Here is a 22,273-nt window from a genome sequence, read left to right as displayed (position 1 = left end):
TAGATTTGTTTCACTTACCAAAAACGGAGCACAAACCCAAGTGAAGGTTGCCATTGCAGCAAGATAAGCAGATTTTTTTAGGACTTTGAGTTCTTTCTGTCTGATCTCTAATACCTTCTCTCTAAAGGCTAATTCCCAAGCATAAAGTTTCAGTACTTTAATCCCATTGAGAATTTCATTCATCAGCTTAATTCTGTTGTCTTTGCTCTTCATTTGAGCCACCTAAAAACAACATTGCAAAAAATAATTAACAGAGCACAATACTTGGCAGAACCTCAAAGTTCTGAGCTTTGTATTTTGCAATGGCAAATTTACCTCATTATCATCAAAAGCTTACTAGCTTCCCAAGCAGGAAATCTGAGATACTATCTGAACAAACAAATATGCAGAATTAACAAGATGTTTTAAACCAATTAAAAGAATGCTTCATGTAACTACAAATCCAAAGCAAGATCAAAACAAGTGTGGCACTGGTTTTAGTGTGATCAACCCTGCAAAAGGCAGCCCTGGGACTCAGGTACAATATGCAGTTAAAAAATAAACCAGTGTAAGAGGTGCAGCTTGCTTCTAACCTTAGACCAAACTTAATTTTGCTTTATTTTCAGCACTATCAATGGCTTTTTTCTTCTTCATCTCTCCAGGAAACAAACAAACAGAACAAGCCACACATCCTGGAAACATGAACATTTCATTCATGGCCATTAGGTTCATTAGGCAGACACTAGTTTACCTTTGCACTTTAGCTCTTAGGCAAGTTAAAAACTGAACTCATTCCTAATAATTCAGTCACTGGACATCTCATGAAGCTGTCTGAAGTGCTACCTTGGTCCTCACTACTGCAGGTTTTTAGACCATTACATACAGATAAGCTGGAAGGCTGAAAAATACATGAGTTTGTTTATTCTGAATACATAACACCTCTGACCTTTCTTTCCCTTCCCTTTTTATAAGGGATAATTAGAGGAACGGGGAAAAAAAAAAAAAAGGAAAAATCTCCAGGAACAAGTCAAAGAATAGATGTTTCTTAAAAGCACTATATAGAGATGCTAACCTGATAGGTTTTTGTCTTCATTGCCATCACAGCATTTATTGGAACCAGAAGGATCATGACAGCCACACCTGCCAGCACTGAAGGACCTAAATTCTGAAAAGCACATAATTGTAAGCAATTATTCAAACTAATTTTTTAATCTTGTCTCAAATCACTGTATACATTACAGAAAATCATTCTGAAATAGGCTTTCAGCTTGGGAGAAGAAGAGAAGGACCAATTAGAGGCTTAGGTTAATATCTATATATTTTGACTCTTTAAACAAACATACATACATATATATATATATATATCCATCCCTCGTATAGAAGTACATCTAGATCAATTTCTCTTCAAATGTATCTCTGTACACACACAAATGTGTTTTAACACTTTGCACTTTTTGCTGATTTGTCTGCTCTTCTAAAGAAGAGTCAGCCCAGTGCTGTGTGATCTAGAAACAGCAAACATCTCACATGTTACTCTGAGCACAGAGCCAAGACCACTTTTATTTAAATCAAGGGACAAGTGAGATCCTCTAGGTGCTGCAGTCCCCCGAAAGATGATAGTTCCTCTCTGCATCCTTCCCTTATGAACTCGGATGTGCAAATTCAGAACCTCCAGCCTTCCCTCCTGACAGCAGTGACAAAAGCAGCTCTGAAAGTGCTGTTTATTAAGAAGCCACTCTCCTCACTGCTGCAAACCCTCCAGTGGTCCGAACAACAGGTGTGTGTAGGCACAGAATCAGGGAAGCAGCACTGCCAAAGCCAAAAGAAGAAACAGCACAGGGTGCTCACCAGCCACAGGAAGTACAGCGCCATCAGCACCTGCAGAGGGGCAGACCAAACCATGTTGATGTAGGTAGCCAAGTCCATGAACCTCTGAGCATCCACAGACATCAGATTCACAATCTCACCCACAGTAGAAGTCTTCCTAGCAGAATTTGTGATAACAAGTGCCTACATGCAGGTAAAAAAAACCCAAAAAACAATTAAAACAACATGAGGACAGACTTAGTCATTTGCATTTTCTCCACAGAAGTCAAGTGCTTCACACAACTGCATCTTTTAAATTACAAGCAATGATTTTACTCCATCTTCTGTTTACCCTGTACATCCTGCAAAATGCAAGTTATATAGTTTGAATCCATCAGCTGGGTTTAAGCTAATACAGAATTAAAGTCAATAAGTAAACTTTGGGATATGGGCTGGTGGTTTTATTGCTTGGGGGCATCATTTAGTTGGTTTATTACTTGTTTCTGTTTAGTATAAGAAGTGGAATCTTCACTTCTTGTGACACATTTTTCTCACACAGATCTATCAGTCCACAGCTTTCTAAAATGTTCCAGCTTATTCTAAGGTGGCACTGCTGGTAAATCCCAAAGGAAGCTGTAAATGTAGAAGCATCTTTAATTTCTGCACCAACTGAAGCACTGCACAGCCCAAGTCTAAATGAGGAAAGTTTTCTTACTTGGCAGTGAGAAGAAGCATGTTAAGTAGCAAATTAGAAAACTGCCCTGGCTTAAAGGCTTTTATTTATAAATTAGACATGCTCTTATTTCTATTAAGAGTTAGGAATCAGCATACCACAGTCTCCTACCTTATTACTCAGACTTAAGTGATGCATTCTCACAGTCTCAGACATTGCATATTTGTAGTCACAGTATTGTTACATATTTAAAGAAACACCTACCTTTCTATAAATTACACCAACAATGGCTGTTTTGAGCCTCATTCCAGTTACAAAGCAAATATGAAAATACTGGTGAAGGATCAGTGTCTGAAGACAGGCACAAACAAACAGCAGTGCTGTATAAAAGTAGCCCTGCCAGTTTGGGGCAGCTTTGTTATTTACAAAGTTGAGCAGCAATCTGTGGAGAGAGAAATGAGCTCTCTTGATAGATGGAAAACAAAACCAAAAGCCATGGTTGCAGCCTTAGGTTATTCCAAACATTGTACAGGTCCTGCAAGCACCTTAAGTACCAAACTTAGATAAAACACCTCAGCATACTTCTTAGAAACTGGAGATCACTTTGTATGAGCATACATCACTCCCTCCTCAAGGTACCAGTCTGAAACATGAAGTAAGACATAGCTCACATGTACAGCATTCCCTTGGAGCTACACTGAGAAGCCTCATATCCCCCCCAGCTGAAATAAAACCATTTGCAGCTCCTTTACTTCTTAGCTCAAAGCAATACAACCCTCCCAGCTCCTCAGCTCTCTGTGGCATCCCATAGGCACAGAATAACTCCAGGTTAGAACAGGGTAAAATCTCCTGCTACTGCTGATTATGTTCCTGCCCTGCCTCCCCAGTGATGAAAAGGAAAAGAAGTTAAACATTTATTGCATCATGTTGTAATTTGAAAACCAATGGACTGAAATCGTGTTTGCTCCCTTTTCTGACATCTCTTCCTCATTGTATCAGCTGAAGGCAAAGCAGCTTGGGGTGTGTAATAACAGCATGTTTTAAATCCTGTTCACATACTTTTAATGCCATAATAAAGTATATAGGTCTTACTTCAGAATTTCTGGGCCTGCAAACATCAAGAGATCATGTGCAGCTTTAAAAAGGAAGCTCATGAGAAAATATGGTCCAAAGGTTTTGTATAACACCTTGAATAAAGATGCTTCAGAGCTCTTCTGAGATGGTTTTATAATCAAAGCTTCAACCTCTTCTGTCACATCACCATTTGAGTCGCCTGATTTTTGCTGCTTTTTGGATGCATATAACATGTTTACTGGTTGCCTGAAAAAAGATCAGGTAGAGAACGTAGTCTTTATTCAAGCACAAAGCCAACTGGAAAAATGTTCACTGTACAAACGAGATGTAAATGAGCTGCTTATTGTGATTCTTAACAGTTTAACTGAGTTTTACTGTCAAACACATTTAATCATACAACATAACTACATGAACTGGCTGTTCAGGAATGGCTTTCTTTGCTTGGATAGGTAACATTCCTGTAAATCTCTCCCTTAAGTCTGCCCTGGGGAATGAGGAATAGAGGTGTAACTGGTAAGCTTAAAGAGCAGAGGACATTATTTTTCTAGAACCCAGTGTGCTGAACTTTCATCAAAATCAATGCTTCACTGTACCACCAGAATTAAAAGACTGAAGTCAGGTTAATGCCAAGACATCCCCAATGGACTGAACACATTCTTTTCTTACATCTGGCTTATGCTAAACCCCATGCTCTGAACTTCTGAGGACAAGCTGGACGTAAAACACACTGTGTAAGCAAGCACACAATTCCCCTTCAATGAAAAGGTGCTCCTCTTTGCTGCAGCCAAGAATGATGAAAGTAGGATGGAGACTGCAGGCATGCAGCCTTTCTAATTTTAGTCATCTGGCTTAGATGCTAAGACTCCCTATATAGTCAAAAGAAAGGAATAAGCTGCTCACTTTGACACCCTGAACTACCCTCCCGAGGCTTTGCCAACTACAGAGGGAGCCCAAGCTCCTAAATTACACGGCAGAAGTTTGTGTCCAAACACTCCCTCCCCAGGGGAAAACGACACATCAAAAGTCACAGAAATAAGTTTTGGATCATGAAAGACAAAGTTGATGCAGATCTTCATAATGAAGAAACGCCCTACTTGGTTCCAGCTCTCTGAGCACTCAAGGACAAACCTACAAAAGCAGGTTTGGTAACAAACAGCAAACACCCCTAAGCAGAGGCTGAGTCACTTGAGCTCTTAAACCTCTGTGTCTTGGCAGAACTGAAAGCCAGGATAACTGAACTTACCTCTTGGTCTTTGACCACTCTTTTGCCCAATTTCTAGCCAAACCTGGCACTATTTCCTCTGATTTGTCCTCTTTATTTAATGACCACAAATCCTTGGCTTCCAAAGGGCTCCGATAACCCCGAATCATCAACCTGTATTAGAAGAAATCAGCAATATAAATTGAAGAGCACCAGAAATGTTTGTGTATATAGAGAGATAGATAGAAAGATAGATATAGCTGCATCCAGCCCCAGAACAGAGCCAGCTCTCCACAAAGATGCAAGCAAGCATTAGTGCCTGCAGCAACACAGGTCCAGAGGCTAAACATACATCCTCCTGTCTTTACTGGGAGAACTAGACACCAAAACAGCTAAGGATCCAGGATATGCCACTGAATTCAAATTCCAGGGAAAATAAAAGAAAGGATGAAGTGATCTCATTTGAAAATCAGCCAGGCAATTAATATTCCCATGCCTAGCAAGTTTCAAAATCTTTATTAGCCTTTAATTTCACAAAGCAACTTCTTTCATCTAGCTTTCTGTTGGAACTCTGGCCAAGTACCAGCCACAACTACACACCAATATTATTTTACATGCTCCTGTGATTTAACTCACAAATCATACAGCATAAGTAAAATTAAGTTAGTGGGAAAAAAAGAGCCCATTGGACAGAAAGAGGTAATAGTTTCCAATGCCTTAGTTTCTAAATACAGCAGACAATTTCTCCTTTCTTATATTTCCCAAGGATTTTTTTTTATTATCTTCTTTCATCAAACATACTAAATACAGACTGGTAAAATTTAAAATTACAAAGACCCTAAAAAGAAAGTAAAAAGAAATTAATCAAGCTTTTAAAAAAAATTAAGCTATCTACAGAACAACCAACCAAAATTACTGTTGCGTGATTATTGCCAATTTAGCTCTGCAAGCAGGATCCCATCTGACTTGAACTGGTGATTTATACAACAGCTTGATCTTACCCAGTGATCCACCAGAATGTGATTCTGGAGAGGAAAGAAGCACTGAACTCTGGACATGGATTCTAAAGGAGAGAAAAAGAAATCAATCCACATACAAAATGATTGCAGGGCCAAAATAAACCAGCAAAGCAGAAAAGATGTTTTTTGAAATTCCTTTTGTTGACAGTATTTTTTTCACATTACTAACACTTGCCATTCATGCTGCTGAGAGCAAACACAGCACAGCTCCAGGGCTGTCAGCAGGCTCCACCACATTAAATAGAGGACACAGGAATAGCAGTGCTCCTATCAACAACACAACCAACAGCTGGAGGAATTTCAGAGGCCACGGAGGCCAGACAGTGTCTCCAGGTGTCCTGTCAATGCAAGGTATGCTGCCTACCATGAGAGGGCACAAATATGATAACTAGGTAATCATGAATGAAAAATGCACCTTTGTTCTAGCAGTGAAGTGTTGGGACTCCAATGGCACAGATGCACGGATGAAAAAAAGGTGTAACCCCTTAGGAGCTCTGCATCTCATTCATCAAATATGTATGGGAAACTGAAGTATCAATGCACTCCTAATCTGGCTGGGTTCAAAGAGCACAAAGGCTGGGAGAATTTCAAAGGTATGAAAAGTTCATTTACTGGCAGAATTTCTGTGCACATTTCTCTCTTCCCTCTTTCAGAGCTCTGAATAGCATCTAAATGCTAAAACCTCTCCTTAGGCACAACAAATGTGCTTATACCATCAACCATAACTGAAGCAATATAAAAGTCACCAAAGATCATTAAAGCATTGCAACTAAACCAGCCAGAGCCAAGGGTTTCCAACATTTGCCATTTCTAACTCATGTTTGTGCAGCCTGTACTGTGCTGTCCTGCACTGTGCTCTAACCCAGCTGCACAAAACATAGTCCTGCATTTTCTCTTTTTCACATAACTTTTTCTGCAATCTCTACAGGGAACAATAAGAGTGTGTATCAGAGAGATGCTTTTGTTTTTTGAAAGGGGATAAGAGATGCTTTTGTTTTTTGAAAGATACATTTGCAAAGTATCCAAACATTTGCAGTAAGATGATGGCAAACAAATCCAACACCCTTTATTAGTGAATAAATAAAAGTTTTTAAAGTCATAGAAGGGGAAGGGTGTAAAACCTTCCGTGTTCAGCCACTCCTTTCCTGATACACAGATTTCTACTTCAGCAAATACAGGGAATAACTTCAACTGCGTCAAAATGTAAAAATATTCTGAATTTTACATAAAGTGCTGTGTTGTTTTTTCCTTTATATTTTTTAATCTACTTGCTGGTGGAAACTCTAAATTTAAGAGCCCACTAGATCCTGTCCTACCAAAAACTGGACTTGGTTTGCATAAAGCCCAAGTTTAAAATATTAAAACATGTTAGATTACTTTTAAAATACTACTACTTTTGATAAAATTAAATCATTATCACACAAATAATTAATAATCCAAATGACTTTCATGCCAGATAGAATGAAGACAAGTTTCAACAAGTCTAGATTTATGTAATATAAACAAGATACAAAACACATTGCCTGACTTCTACATACATCAGCATCCACACTCAGAAATTTCACTGTTGTTTGCTGGCTTAAGTAAACATACTCTAAAATTTCACTGAAGGCTCACAGACATTTCTGGTTTGGAAATATTTGGCAAAGGGGCATAAGGCAGAATTTAAGGCTGACTAAAATGACTTCTTTGCTCTTTTCCCCAACAAAATGAAAGGTTCAAATTTGAGGTCTGCCTTGTTTCCTGAAAACATTCTAAATTCCTAGAAATACTCAGAACAGAAAAACAGACCATTGTGGTCTCAAAGCACCTTGTAATTATTCCAACCATGATCAAAGAAGGAAAGGTTTCCTTACACCCACAGTATCCTGTCAAATACATTTAACCCCTGAATGAGATGAAAAGAACCAAAAGCTGAGGAGGATCCAAGACTCAGCAATCTGTTCCTCCCCCCAGGCACACTGCCACGGCCAGGCAGAGCACCCTGGCACCAGGACACTGCTGGAGAAGGTCACTGTGGCATTCAGGAAGTGCTCATGGACCCTTTCCACAGTTACAAAGCAGTATTTATTTCCCCCCTCACACATTTCACATCTTCCTTCATCAGTCAGTGTCACTGAACTGCCACCAGGCCAGAATCATACCTTGTATAAAACTGAAATTCCTAAACTTGGCACATCCAAACTGCAGGCAGTGCCCAGTGTCACCCCCTGTGACCCAGAACACCTAACCTAGAGGGGGTGCAAGGATGATCCAGCATCTCTTGGGTCACTTCAGATCAATTCCAAAAAGCTCATACATATAATTAAGAACACAAGCCAAACAGATCATGTGTAGGCAAAATTAAATATCTACATCCAAACCACCCTCTAGCATTAGCTGCTCTTGCATCTGAGCTGGTTAAATCTTTACTTGACATAAGAGTGATAAAAACAGAAATCAAACACATCTGCCCAAGCTGAAAATCTTTCCAGGTCTAAATTCTTCCCAGTGTTCAAATGAAAGTGAATCCACATGCTAGTGCCTGCTGAACATATCAGATAACCAGGAGCACAGCATTTCAAATCACTACTTCCCACTGGCTGCCAGCAGCACCACTGAATATAAATATATATAACTTACCCTTCAGGAATGCTATTCAGCAATGAGGGCAACTGTACTTTTGTGTTTTTTCTTACATACAGCCCCTCCCTTCCCCCAGTTTTGCATGTTATGGGCTTCTTTTGCATCACCAAATAAAAAGCAAATTTTAAATATTTGACATCTTGGAGACGATGGCCCTGTAGCTCATTACACATAATATTGCACATAGGATATTTGGCACTCTGCACAGACTCACTCACAGGATCATTTACTGTTTCAGAAAACAAAGGTGGTTGCTCTGGAAAACAACACAGGATGAGCTCTACTAATACCAGGACAAAGTAGATACAGAAGGTGGCATAACGAAATGCATCCTCATCAGCACCCTGCAAAGGAAGGTCATATTCCAATTAGAAGGCTTGAGGAATTTGTTTTAAACAAGTTATGATTAAACAGAAAACAGCTCCTTACTGTAAATTCTGCAAATTAAGTGCTACACTACTCACCCCCATGCAAATGAAAGTCAATGTCTATTTTGGTAAAGGGAAGGTAATGAGAGGGGAGAGGATGTGAAAGACACATTTATTTTTATTCAGTCATTACCATTAAAATACAAGCATGAATTTCTTATGTAAAAAGTTCTCTTTAACACATAGTTTGTGCCAACACAGCCCAAATTTGAAGTCAGTGTATTCCTTACAGGGGCCAAGACATTTATGCACTGGGTAGCAAGGAGCATTAAAAGCAAATTTTTTAATTCGCAGAAAAATTATAAAGAGCAGAATTGACATCACACTTTAAAAAAATTACAGAGAGCAGAATTTACATTACACTTTGCTCTATTGTGTGCAAAATTCAGAGGTTCTTTCAGTTTTTAAGACTGGGACTGTGCATAACACATCAACCACAGAAATCAAAGCACAGGTATAGGTGGACACACACCCCCAGTAAAATCCCATTCCCAACAGCTGAAGATAAAAGCTGGGTGAAAGTTATCAAAATTGCCAATGCAGCTTAAAGGTTTCAAGAAATAGAAGTGCCATTTTCAGGCAGCTCCACAATCAGTCTGATACTAGAGGCGGTCTTACTACAGCGCAAATTGGCATAAAAACATTTCACTTTGATTTTGTCCAAGCAGGTGAGACCACACCAGCACTGAACAAAGTGTTTCAGGAAATCCACTGCCAACAGTCAACAGGAAGGTGACATAAACCCCCAGCCAGAGCAGCTTGATAGCAAAGATTACAGAGAATTTGAGCGCACTCGAGCAGACACATCCGCTCTCCCCAGCAGCCAGCCCAGCTCCCTTGGCAACTGTTGCTACAGTTAAAATCACCACGCATTTCATGAGTGTTTCAAAACACAAGACATCAATTCCTGCTTCCCTTACTGTTACAACCCAAGGAATCCAGGTACACTAAATGAATCATTAACTGATTGGACTGGTGTAATTGCCAAGCAACTATTCTATCACTGCAGCATTTGGGATAATTTTCAGCTGAATGAGGCTAGAAGTCACTTACCATATTTAAGGCATGTTTTATTTTGGATATAAAAATCATGGTGGCACATAACAATGAGATGAACCAGAAAACTGTCATTACACCAGAAGACTGGACTCCTTTTAGTCTTTCATATTGTATTAAAAATGTGGCCAGCAACTGTAGATAAATAAAATGAAAATATATTCATAAATTAAGTTTTACAATATGTTACGCACATGTAAAAGGTACTGTGCTAAAGTCTGCTTATTTAACATTTCTAACCCAGCATCACCCAGACCTTCTAAACCCCTGAAATTTTAAGTGTAATTCAAAAATACATTTAAATAGGAAATTCTCTGTATCAGTAAAGATAAGGAATAGACAAAAAAGGGAAAAGGCATATGCAATAAATAGAAATAAACAATCACATACACAAAAGTACTGCCAACCTTTACTTCTTTACTTTTCTGGTTCTATATAACAAATCAATATGGAATTATGGCAATTCCTGACTAGCTGTTTTTAAAATAAATATATTTTTTTCCATACAAGCCCATAACACCACACAATACACCAAGTATTAGTCTATTTCTGTATTTTGTCTGTTTTCAGAGTCCTTTAGGAAGCTCTATATCTCACTTATCTACTGCAACCTGCATTTTCAACCAGCCTGACAAAAGCTTGAGAGTTGCATTATTAAATGACCACAAACTATTTAACAGCTCTTGCATTTGTCGGTATGTTTCAGTGCTGTTTGGGGTTTTTTTTGGTTGTTGTTGGGGTTGTGGTGTCCCCTGGAGCACCATTAATCATTCCAATTCTCTAATAAACCTCAGGCAACTGACAGCAAATGAATAGCAAGGCAATTTCCTTGAAAGGCAGGGATATTGGTGTGAGAGCAGAAAACCCCAGCACACCTAGGTCAAGGGAGGCAGCTGGGGACACCTGTGTGACTTGTGGCTTTCAAGGCTTTCCACTGTGCCACCAAGAGTAACAAAGATAACACACACACGTTATACAAGAGTTTGTAGTGAGATCTTTCAACCATCTCCCCCCCGGTTCAGGGGTTTGCATTATCCAGGCTGAATCAGCTCTCTTGAGTTTATTCCTCTGCCCAATGCCTGAGCCAAACTATTAAATGGATGCCAGCTCAGGCCTACCAAAACGAGACAACTGAAACTGCCTTGTGTGCTGGTGTGCAACACACTGGACACAGGTGAGAGTCTGATTTTTCTCTTTTTTTCTTCAAAGAAAGGAGATATTTCAGAGTCAATATTTCACAGCTCAACTACAGAATAAGTCTGTATAAAAAGGCTGCAGCTTAAAGGGTTACAGCACTGTGAATACTACAGAGATGGTGTTATTGCTTACAGCTTTGCATGGACAATGGCTGTGCAGAACTTACCATTGTTATACCCAATATTGTAGGGCTAACGAGAAAAAATGGAGCTCGAAAAATATTTTGACTTCTTTCCCAGAAAGAGTAGAAAAGGTCTGCCCAGCAGACTATCCACAGTATTAAGCCCAAAGCCTGCAATAAAAAACATGTCTTTAATACATCAATTCACAAAGATAATGCAGCACAACATATAGATAAACATTAGATGTTATGTGTTAGGAGGAGTCATAATCAATTCATATCATTTGGGCAATTCTACCACATGCACAAAAGAAAAGCAATTTGGCTTTAATTATTGAATTCCGACTAGAAGAAAAAAGTTTACTGATTTTTAATTCCATGTAATTCAATCTATTATGAAGCAGAAAGCTGGTCTCCTGAATAACAGATTGCACAGAAAAAAACCTCTCCAATATACCATGTTATTACAGCCCTTAAAACTTTGCACTTATTCTATGGGAAGAATAAAACCAAAAACATAAAGTACCTATTTCACAATAGAAATGGAATAGAACACCTGCAGCAGCTCTGGAAATGTGTGCTGTGTAACTTAAGAAGCTGACAGGATAATAAATTCTTTTTATGATAGAAATAAGGACCTTGAGATTGAGTTGCCTTGAAATAGTCTTCTCCAACTGCTCTTTACAAGGATTTGCATGTTTGTTGCTATGCCAGGGTAAACTTCAAAAAGTCTGATAAAAGGGCAAAGGAAACAGGAAAGGCTGGGAAATCAAACACAAGCAGAACAAACAAGGTACCCCTGAATTGTGCACAGAGGTCAAGACTGATGCTCAACACTGTGCTAAAACCAGCTGAAAAGAGCTCCCAGCTCCCAAGGCAGGCTGTGGGGCACTGCAGAGGCACGCACCGTCTTGGCTTTGTTAAGGGTGGACACCTGGATGTAGCCCCTGTCGTGACGGCGAAGGTACAGCGAGTACACTGGGAAGCACAGCCACAGGTAAATGCAAGGAATCCAGAGCAGGACTGTGTTCTGAAAGCACGGGGTGAAGTCTGGGTCTTCTGTGTGCCATGTCAGATTCCAATCCTAGGGCAAGAAAACAGGCTAAGTTACAGAAAAAGCCAACGCTGAACTTCAGTATTTGACAATCAGAAACAGGAACTCAGAATAAAAAAATCCACAACAACAAGGCATAGAATCAAGTCAAAGGCTCACCCTTGCAGTTTGTTTCCTACTCAACAAGGAGAGGATGTAAATTGACAGAATTCAATGTTTTCTTATTCTCGCAACATGATTTTCAAGTCCAAGGTAAGTCACCACACAATCAAACCAAAACTGATGCTCACAGTAATAAAAACATGACATTTTAATCACTGGGAAAGGACTATTCACAATGACAAACTATTTAGTAGTAACATGAGCTTTCACACCATATTTATGATTGTTCTGAGTTAGGAAAAAGATAAAATTTGCTGCAAGAGATTAAGTTATTGACCTTGCTGAAAACTTATCACATGCAACACTTTCTCTCAAGTGCTGTAGATTTCTGACTCTCCAACAGAATAATGCAACACACAATATTGCAGCTGTAGATGGACTGCAATATTCAACAGCCAAAGCATTGCTCTCAGGCTTCTGTTTAAAAGTCACTGAGGCAAGAGCAGCAGTCCCATGCCCAAAGGCTTGTTGACTATAGTGTTAACTTTTCAGTGGCAAAGCATTTTTCCAGGCAGTTGCACAGCTTACACTACACAAAACACCAGTACCACCACTGGGACATAATGTCAGTAATCCTACTCCTTTATAAAAGCCTGAGCTGGTCAATGAAACAGGTGCCATTATCCACATTTTATAGATGAGGAAACAGAACCAAAAGGAGCTGTAGTGCCCGTTCCCTCTATTCCAACATCAAAGCCAAAAGCAGATCCCACTGCCCAGAATCATGACACTTTGATCCTTGTTTGCTCCATGTTCCACTGAATAAACAGCTTCAAACACAATTACAAAGAGAACACAGATCTAAAGAGGAATGGAAGATAATTTTCCTTCCCCATTTCCCTCAATTTTCTATCAGAATCTAGGACCTGATAAAACAGGCAGCACACATAGGACACTCGGTGTTATTTTTCTCCTCTAATTCCACAGCATTCTAAAAATTCTTCTCACTTCATATCATTTTCAATTTTTTATTTTTAGAAAATCTCTGAGCCAGTTCCAGGGCATTAACACTGGTAGAACATGAGAATGCCCAGTTGTGTTTGACTGTGTCTGGGAGGGGTCACAAGCTGTTCGTGACAAGGCAGTGGCTCTGAGACTGCGGGCCAGGCTTATTGCGTTTCCTGACTGCAGAACTCATCAGCAATTTCAGCTGAGTCATCCTTACATCCAGCCACCACACAAATGGTTTTGGCTTTCTAAGCCCCAGCTGCACTACCCCAGCACAACAGCCACGAAAAAGTCTCATGACTCTGCAGAACAGTTTACAATTCACAAATTAAGACAGTTATAAGATTATACAAGTAAATCAACCGGATGCAATCAGCTTTACAAGAAACAAACAAAAGCATCTTTTTACTGAATAAACTTTAGGAGATCTACACACTGTTTAGAAAGTTGTTAACGTCTTTTTCCCTGTTTGCAAATGCTTGCTATAAAATGAATCTGGCAAATACCAGCAAGGTCAGGGCAGGTAACACATGTCATTGCCACGTGGCAAAATAAAAGCAAGAAGTGCTGTATGCATGACTGCTATGAATACTGGCTGGAGGATATTCTAAGAACATACAACCTTCCATTTGACTTTCACAGGTGTTTGTTTCTACACAAAAGGCAAGAGTGTACAATGCAATGGTACTTCAGGGTTCAGAACAGAAAGATGGGGCAAGTGAGCAATTTTGGGCAAGACTGCTGCTAGAATTTAACAGCAACATCAGTTCTTTCTTTCATATGGTTCCAGTATTTCATCCAGAGGCTGTTGCTATCAAGCAGGAACATGCTTAGCTTTAAAAACACCTCTCTGTACAAAAAAAATGGCAACACACAGGTGAGATGCAGAAGCCACTTCCATTTCACATTTATTTCAGGTGGCAAAAGGCAAGGAACATGTGAAGAGAGAGACAGCAGCATTTTCCTGCAACAAGGCAGCAGCACAGACAGGAGCAGAGGTGCAGAGCCCATCCTTGCCCTGAGCACCCCGTGTCCTCACTGACTCCAGGGCCACACGTGCTGGGTCACAGCTGCCCCACGGGAGCATCCCAGCTAACACCAGCCCAGGGGTGTCTGCAGGGACACACAGCAGGCAGGTGTCTGCAGGACACAGCAGCAGGAGGCTCTCAGGCTGATCCCAGCTGGGATCCCCATCAGTGGACAAAGCCAAGAGGAACTCCATCCACTACAAAAGGCAGGCATGCCCTAAGCTCTGCACGGAGGACACCACAGCTCAGGGAGATTCCACTGCAGCTGGAAAATGTGCCACTCTCATCATGAAACCAGCATGAATTCGCATTTAAATTATAGGTTCAGTTACACAAGTCTAGACTAGCTGTGCCAGTGGAAAGTACATGCTTCTCCTTAGCTTTATATAAACCCAGTTTCAGTTTTGGGGGTTTTTTTCGATCACAAACAAAATGCAGAAACACTCACTGAAACAGACCTTTGTATTAACAGGCATTAATTAGCAAATTAATGACATTTTTTCTGACTCAAGTTTTAGAAACACTGTTTTAGCAAGTTGTACTAAAACATGAAATCACTCCATTTTTCTCAGCTCAAAGATTAACCATTTTCATTCTGACCCCTCAGTTAACTCTTCTGCTTTGCAAAGTCACATCAAATGACACAGATACAACCACTGAAAGCCTACACAATCTAGCAGCCTCCTGCCATAAAGGAAGAAGAGGAAAAACCATGGTAAAGTCTATAGCTATCAGACTGTATAATCTGGAAGCAGCCTTTATTTTAAGCTGTGACAGCAGGAACCCACTGCAGAAGAATCAGGCTGATCCTTGTTCCTTTCTTGGTAGATGTTGGGAAGGATACACTGTTGGCTTAGTGTAAGTGCAGTCCAGAAGAACCATAACTCAGACGTCAAATAGTTTCAGGTTGTTTTTTCCTTTATTTTCAAAAGTTCCTCAACAATTTTAAAGTTTCCCAGAATAGCAGATGGGTATTTTTAATTTTACCTGACCTATTTCTCAGTTTTCATTTCTATCATCAGCACTATGGTTCAAAAACACCAGCCCACAGTTCTTGTGCCCTGTAGCATGTTTTCTTTCATGGCACAAAAAAGCTTCCTATCACATCTGAAATGATACCCTCTGTCTACAAGAAGGGCACAAAAATACCTGGCATTCCCCAGAATCAAGTGGACCCATTCACAGGTAAACCACTTGCTTAACAGTGCATAAAACCTAGGAAAATTAAGAACTATACTAACCCCTGTCTAAAATTTCAGGAACAGGCAAGATAAAAGGCACTGGCAGGAGAACTGTCAGACAAAGTTGCAACACAAAAGGCCAGTTATTCTGCCTTTGCTGGGGGAAGGCAGAGCAAGGACAGTTGCATGGCTCCTGCAGGGCTGATCTGAGGAATAACAGTATTTGATGCTGGCTGCCTCTCCTGGCAGCCAGGAAAGGCTGGCAAGTGAGCAGCCAGGGGTTGCTTGTTCTCACATCAATAATCCCACTTGACTCACAGCACATTTTAGAATTCTCACTGGCAGAAATGGAGAGACCCAAATTGCTTGGTTTCATGCCTGCTGTGCACAAGTGTGCTAGAGATGCAGGCTGCCAGCCACAGTGTTAAATCCACCTGCATGAACCAAATTGTGACTGAAAAGTGACTTCAAACATAACCATGCAGCTATGCAAAAAATGAAATTACAAAACCACACTGGAATCTTAACATCATGGTCAACACTTATTCCTTCAAATGGAGCTTGACACTGACATTGTGTACCCACTACTTCAATATCACCCACAGAAGAACCACTTCCCTTGTAATACCAAGATAAAGTTTCTCAATCTTATCTCCCCAACAATAAAAAAGACTTTCTGTTTAATGCAATGTTTACATTTAGTTGACTGAAAGTAATTAGCTCTCTCTGATACTAACACTGTAATTGCAGCTGACAACTTTCATTATAATTGTATCATCACTTTCCCACTGAAATAGGAAGTCTTACAATCTGCCAGCTCTAGATACAGGATTGAAAAATTTCCCAGTGTAGCACCTATAAAACCATGAGCTGAGTGAACCACTCTCTCTCTCAGTGTAGGCTAAAAGCCAATGGCCTCATGGCATCTATCTGGGACAGCAAATTTCCTGCCTCTCCCCAGACAGGAGATGTGGCAGATCTGGCTCAGCCTACATCTTCAGAGGAGCTGCATCAGCACACAGGAAGGAGGGGTAAGGGAAGTGCAGAACAGCACCCCTCTCTTTAAGGCTGCTTTAAAGGAGCTCTGACCTTGCTTTTTAAAAGTCCCCGGTACCCGATATGCCATCTTTGTTCTGCCATTCACGTTTTGGAGTCAGTTCATGAAACCTGTGCTGAGGCTCACCCTTTGTCTGAGAGCGTGTTTAGAATGGAGCCTAAACAGGAATGATCATGGCACAATCTTCACCAGCATCAGATCTGCTCTGCTGGGCTCACTGTGCAGCCCACACCACAGGGAGTGACAAGTTGGTAAGACAAGCAACAGATATTTGTACAAGAAAAGTACTTCAGAATCCCTGCAAAAGTTGTCTAGCCCAGCTTTCCAAAATACCACATGGAGACTGAGACCTCGGAAAAGGGAAGACACCATGCCTCCCCTTCACTTCAAATTCTAAGCTTTATTCTTGAAGTATCTTAATGTTGTCAAAGACAAGACTGTCAGAGCAAGAGGTGGAAAAGTTACAAAATATAATAATCACATAATAAACAAGGGTCCTAATTTTTTTATCATGTATATAAAGAATATTTGGGGGAGGGGAAACACCAGTGTTTCTAGTGACAAGAAAATGCCCTTAATTTCTCATAATGTTTTCTACTAGAAATGGTTTTAGCAAGTTATAAATGGTTTAAGTGCTCAACAGTAATTACTTACATAATGCAGATTTGAGTTGTCAACACAGACAAGGAAAAGCCTCTACCTTCCAACTGGTCCTGAACTTAAATCAGGTGTCTGTACCTCCTTGTCCCAAACCCACACACTTCCTAATATTTACAAAAAGTTGAGATCCTTTATTATAGAAAGCACTGCATCAGCTGGAACTGTGTTAAATTCCAAGGGGAAAAAAAGCATATTTTGCTCTTTTTATTCCCTTTACCCTATAACAAGCAGGTGCTTACAAATTGCCAGAGAAAGGAGCACCTGCAGCTGTGGCATTTACAAGAGATGAGATTTGTAACCTAAGAAGCTAAAAGCCACCAAACTATGGCTATTTTTTGTGTCAGAGAAACATATAACAGATTATACTAGAACTTGCAAAATAAAAATTTTGCCTCTCTCTACAGATGCCACATGTCCATACCCTGCCATATCTGCAAGTCCCACGACCAAACATTTGGCCACTTGACAACAAAATATTCACCGCTTCTAGTTTCAGAACCTAAGGATGGTTTTTACCTTTCTGCAACGTTTTTCACTGAAATCACTGTTCCCTAAAAGGATACAAGAAAAATATTCCTGCTCTCATCTCCTTCTTGCACCAAACACAGGGCTTCTGCTTAACAATGCAACAGCCTGTACCTTGAGTTGAGACCACTGAGAAGTCTGAACACACCTGGGTAATAATCTCACCAAGAGACTAAGGTAGCAGCTTAAGTTGGGATAAACTGTATCTGAAGGTAGCACAGGTGCAAAGAGTGAGAAAACAGTAATGCAAGGAATTCTGACTCTATTAAAAGTAAGCTAAAGGTCAGTACCCGGCAGTCGGCTTTTTCGAGATGTGACCCAGAGTGACTTCAGCCAACCCTGGCTGACCTTCACTCCGTCCCAGTATAGCACAGTGTTTCAATGTAAACTGCACTGTAACTGCATGAAATGGCACCAGTTACTCAGGCATTTTGCCACCTTTTTTTCCCTCATTTAACTTTTCTGAGCAATTCTGAATTGCCAGCTGTAGAATGACAGGTGATGCATTCAGAATATCCTCATCAACAGCAGATTATCAAGCTTAATTTCCCTGTTTTCCCCTTAAATAGATCTATTCTGGATCAAGGGATATCAGTTTCATTTCCAATCTAAGTTTAATTTTTCTATGCACATTTACACCACCATTTTTCTTAAATGGAAGAAAGCTGACAAATAAGCCTCTGGCTTTCATTGCTAAAAAACACAACGGCCAAGGCATGAAAATCATGCAATCTGCTGTTGATCACAATAAAGCACCATCCTGTGTAGAGGTTTCCTTGATTATCACTGTGCTACTCCTCTGTTCCAAATGCTGTGCACATATGACCTTCCTGTGTCAGTGAACACAAGCAGTTTGTGATCTGCACACTCTCCAGCAGAGACCAAACTCGTAGCTTTTATCAAGCTCACCCAGCACCCTCCCACAGCACCTCCAAGTCCCTCCCCAGCCTTGCCTTGCCACAATCACACTGAAAAGCACTAAGGACATATCTTGCAGTGCAAAGAGCTGCAGGGCTCCAAGAGACGTGCCAATTTACTGCCTATCTGAAGTTCAACAGCGTAAGCCACAGATCTGAAGAACATTAAATTCCTCCTTACATAAGAATGGTTTTTCTTCAGAGGTCTATTTCAGTAAAACTACCAGTGTCTTCATAAATAACATAAGCACAGCAGCTGTTTGTGTCACACGGTATCACTTCACAAATGTCAGGTAATAATTGCAATGCATTAAAGAATATTAATAATTTTTTTCCTTAATAAAATTCTATCGAGCTACATTATGGATCTCTCTCACTACAACAATGTCAACCAAATACAAAACATAACATCTTTGACAAAAACTAGGGAAATACACCAGCCCATTCCCTTAAGTATTAGCAAGAAACTCAAAAGTTTCAGATGTATATTTCCCACTTCTTTCTCAGAAAACCCTATTGTGAGCTTAGCAATCCCAAAGTGTCACAAAAACTGTTAACCTCTTCCTTTAGCAGTTTCAAACATGAAAAGACTTCTCTAAACATGATACCACAGAGTTTACAAGCTCTGACAAAACACTGAGATTTTATTCAAAGAAAAAACAGCAGATTATTTCAAAATGCACATGCAGTGAGACCACCAAGTGTGCATGTGCTGCTGTCTCCAGACAGGCAGGTCAGGAGGCCAAAGTGTACAGTGAGTTCTGCATCTGCTGTGACATTTATCCTGCTTACCTGGAAGCACAGTGCTCCTCACCCTGCTTTACCTCTGCCTTTCTGTGTGCTGCTATTGAGACAAGGTAGGCTGTGCACAGACAGCAGGGACATTCTAGCCAAAGCTATCTCAGTGTGTCAGGTCACACAGTTTTACAGCTTGAACAGGCCCTTAAATTCACTGAACTGGAATGCAAGCAGTGCACTATGGTTTTTCAAGCTTTTATGGTCATCAACAACTATCAGTAAATAGTAACTTCATCTTGTACAGCTGTGCCTTTCTTTATGTTATAGATGGAATATTCATTCCAAGACACTCAGTGATGGTAGAGCAAGCAAGGATTAACTGTACTTGTCCAAAAAGGAGGTCTAAAGGAAGCAAGATACACTAAAGTTCTATAAAAGAACTATATACAGTAAAATCTGATTGCACAGTTAACAAAACAAGTAGTGTGGGAATCCTTAAATTCAGAGGGTTTTGGGCAAGTTGTAAAAGGTAGGTCTTAGAAACAGTAGAACTGCAATTAGAGTTAAGCAGTAGCTGTAAGATTTGTTAGCACCCACTCTTCCCAACACGACTACTTGTTGCTGTGCTGCAATGAGCAGGGCCACAGAGATAGGTTAGACACAGTGAGAAAGAAAAAAAAAATCATGAAGATGGCAGTCTTCCTTGGGTTCCTGACCTTTCAGAGTAAGTATTAAATAAAACCAATCTGTTTAATTCTCAGACAAGAACTTTCAACAATAACATTCCTTGGGCGTGCAAACAAGAAAAATCCTGGCCAGCAAAGCCTAAGCAGATTAGCATACAGTTTTAAGGGTCCATTAGGTCCTTTCAGCCACAGTTTCCCCCACAATTTAAAACTGAGTTGCCCACAACTCAGGAGCACCTCTGACAGAAAACACATCATCTCCTTGAAGCTGAGTTTGCCAGAAATCCCTCTGCTCCACTAGCAAGGCTTCAGGACCAACCAGAACAGCTGATGCAGCCACCGCAGGAATGCAACAACACGTGTATCCACTGAGTATCCAGCTATCACCCAGCTCTGAGGAGCACAGGAGGGCACTCCAGGAGCCAGGACCCAACCACAGGACACGCCTAGAAGGCAAATAAACACTGCATATACAGAGACAATTTCTGAAAATCCACCACAACTTCAGCTTTGAAGAGCAGCAATAATGCAAATGTCAAAAAAAGCAGCAGCCAGAGTACCCATAAGCACCCAAACTGCCATTTCTACTCTCCCCTGTTGGGAATGATGCAACAAAGAGGAAACAAGAGCATTACTTATGAAGAAAAGTTCAGCATGAAGGAAGATTTTTCCCAGCACATCTAGCCCTCACTCAAATGCACAATTATTCTTCTGCAGGATCAGAAGAACCCAGAAATCAAACAACCACACCCACAGGATCTTTAGCTGGAGGAAACGAAAGGCAGACTCCATGTGATTTGGAGAAGGATGACAAATCCCAAAACATTGGGAATCAATGCAACTAGTGGAAAAAATGTATGTAGTAGTTTTTACAAAAATACTAGAAATGGCTGTAATACACATGAGAACAATTTTCCTAATAAAAGAATCTGCTGCCAAAAATCTTATATAAACTGGTTGCTTCCAACTTCCTTTGTGTAGTTCTTGTGCCTACCTGATGTTACAATTCCATGGCTCAAAGAATGAGCTGGAAGCTCTTTCTCACAATCCTACTATTCTCTCAAGTCAGTTTTTCCATAAACTCATTCTGAAACATGTATTAAGCCCTTCAAATGAAAAGCCTCATTCTAGACAAGAGAAAAAAAATATGTATAACGACAACTCATAATTTAGACAGTTCTGAAAAACCTGAGAAATAGCAGAAAAGAGATATTAGTATAAGCAATGTACAAGCAAGTTAGCAGAGTCACTTTTGATCTGCTAGAAAAAACTGTCTTAGTCTTGATGATCTTAAAAATATCTACTCAGTAATATCCTAATGATTCTTGAAATAAATAGTACAATGATATTTATTGAGACATCTGATTCTGTTTTATTTTTTCACTAGTAAGGCAGCTCATTAGTTCAAAACTATTTGGCAAACATCTGATGATACGCACAAGTAGTTCTCCTCCTATGTTGACTTCTGTAGCTCTCACTCCAGATTTATTTTCCTAAGTTCCAGCTCTTCCCTTCCTCCACACACCCTCCTTCCACACACAACCAGGCTGCTCCTGAGATGAGTTTTCACTCCGGTGCTCTCCCAGGTGCCAGGAGCCGCGTGTCCCGCAGTGGAGCCGGGTCTCAGCTGAGCGAGACCCCGCCGCAAGGTCCCCACACGGCTCACCTGTGCACAGCCGCCCTTCAGCTCACGCACAGCACCTGCGCCCACCGCTCATCGCCAAGGAAGAGCGAAAATACGAGAAAGCTGCAGAAAGCGCAGGTCCGTGGCCTCCTTCAGCCGCTCCCGTGTGCCGGCAGCAGTCAGACGCCGTTACTGTTGTTACCGCTCGGCCCCGAGTAACGCAGCCGGGCGGCCGCACGCGTGGGCACAGACCTGCCCCGGCCACTCGGGAGCTCCCTCGCAGCGCCGGGCAGGCAGCCCTCGGCAGTTCCCCCTCCAGGCATCGCGCCGCCGGAGGCCCCGCACACGAGGCGCGCCGGCCCCGCGACCCCGCCGTGAGGACACCGCGCCCGGGCGGAGACCACGCTCCGCCGGCACGGCCCGGCCCGGCCCGGCCCGCGGCCGCTCCGCTGCTCACGCCCCGCACGGCCGGGGCGCACCGCAGCCCCCGCGCTCTGCCCGGGCAGCGCTGCAC

The 22,273-nt window shown here is 41.0% G+C and overlaps 1 protein-coding gene across 1 annotated transcript in view; it reads right to left on the bottom strand.

The window, feature by feature from the left end:
* Positions 1 to 22,273, bottom strand: part of ABCC1 (ATP binding cassette subfamily C member 1 (ABCC1 blood group)) — a 45,301-nt gene that overhangs the window by 22,749 nt on the left and 279 nt on the right. The window contains exons 2-12 of the mRNA XM_064390431.1: positions 12,087 to 12,263; positions 11,225 to 11,350; positions 9,859 to 9,996; positions 8,596 to 8,721; positions 5,735 to 5,796; positions 4,776 to 4,907; positions 3,551 to 3,778; positions 2,723 to 2,900; positions 1,828 to 1,989; positions 1,052 to 1,144; positions 19 to 222 (exon numbers count right to left, since the gene is read on the bottom strand). Coding sequence (XP_064246501.1) covers positions 19 to 222; positions 1,052 to 1,144; positions 1,828 to 1,989; positions 2,723 to 2,900; positions 3,551 to 3,778; positions 4,776 to 4,907; positions 5,735 to 5,796; positions 8,596 to 8,721; positions 9,859 to 9,996; positions 11,225 to 11,350; positions 12,087 to 12,263 — 1,626 coding nt within the window. The remainder of the gene's footprint in view (positions 1 to 18; positions 223 to 1,051; positions 1,145 to 1,827; positions 1,990 to 2,722; positions 2,901 to 3,550; positions 3,779 to 4,775; positions 4,908 to 5,734; positions 5,797 to 8,595; positions 8,722 to 9,858; positions 9,997 to 11,224; positions 11,351 to 12,086; positions 12,264 to 22,273) is intronic.

This window comes from Passer domesticus, chromosome 15 (assembly GCF_036417665.1).
Source record: "Passer domesticus isolate bPasDom1 chromosome 15, bPasDom1.hap1, whole genome shotgun sequence".
In the NCBI taxonomy this organism is placed as follows: domain Eukaryota; kingdom Metazoa; phylum Chordata; class Aves; order Passeriformes; family Passeridae; genus Passer; species Passer domesticus.
The sequence above is the reverse complement of the archived record's forward strand: the minus strand, read 5'-3'. Positions and strand labels throughout refer to the sequence as shown.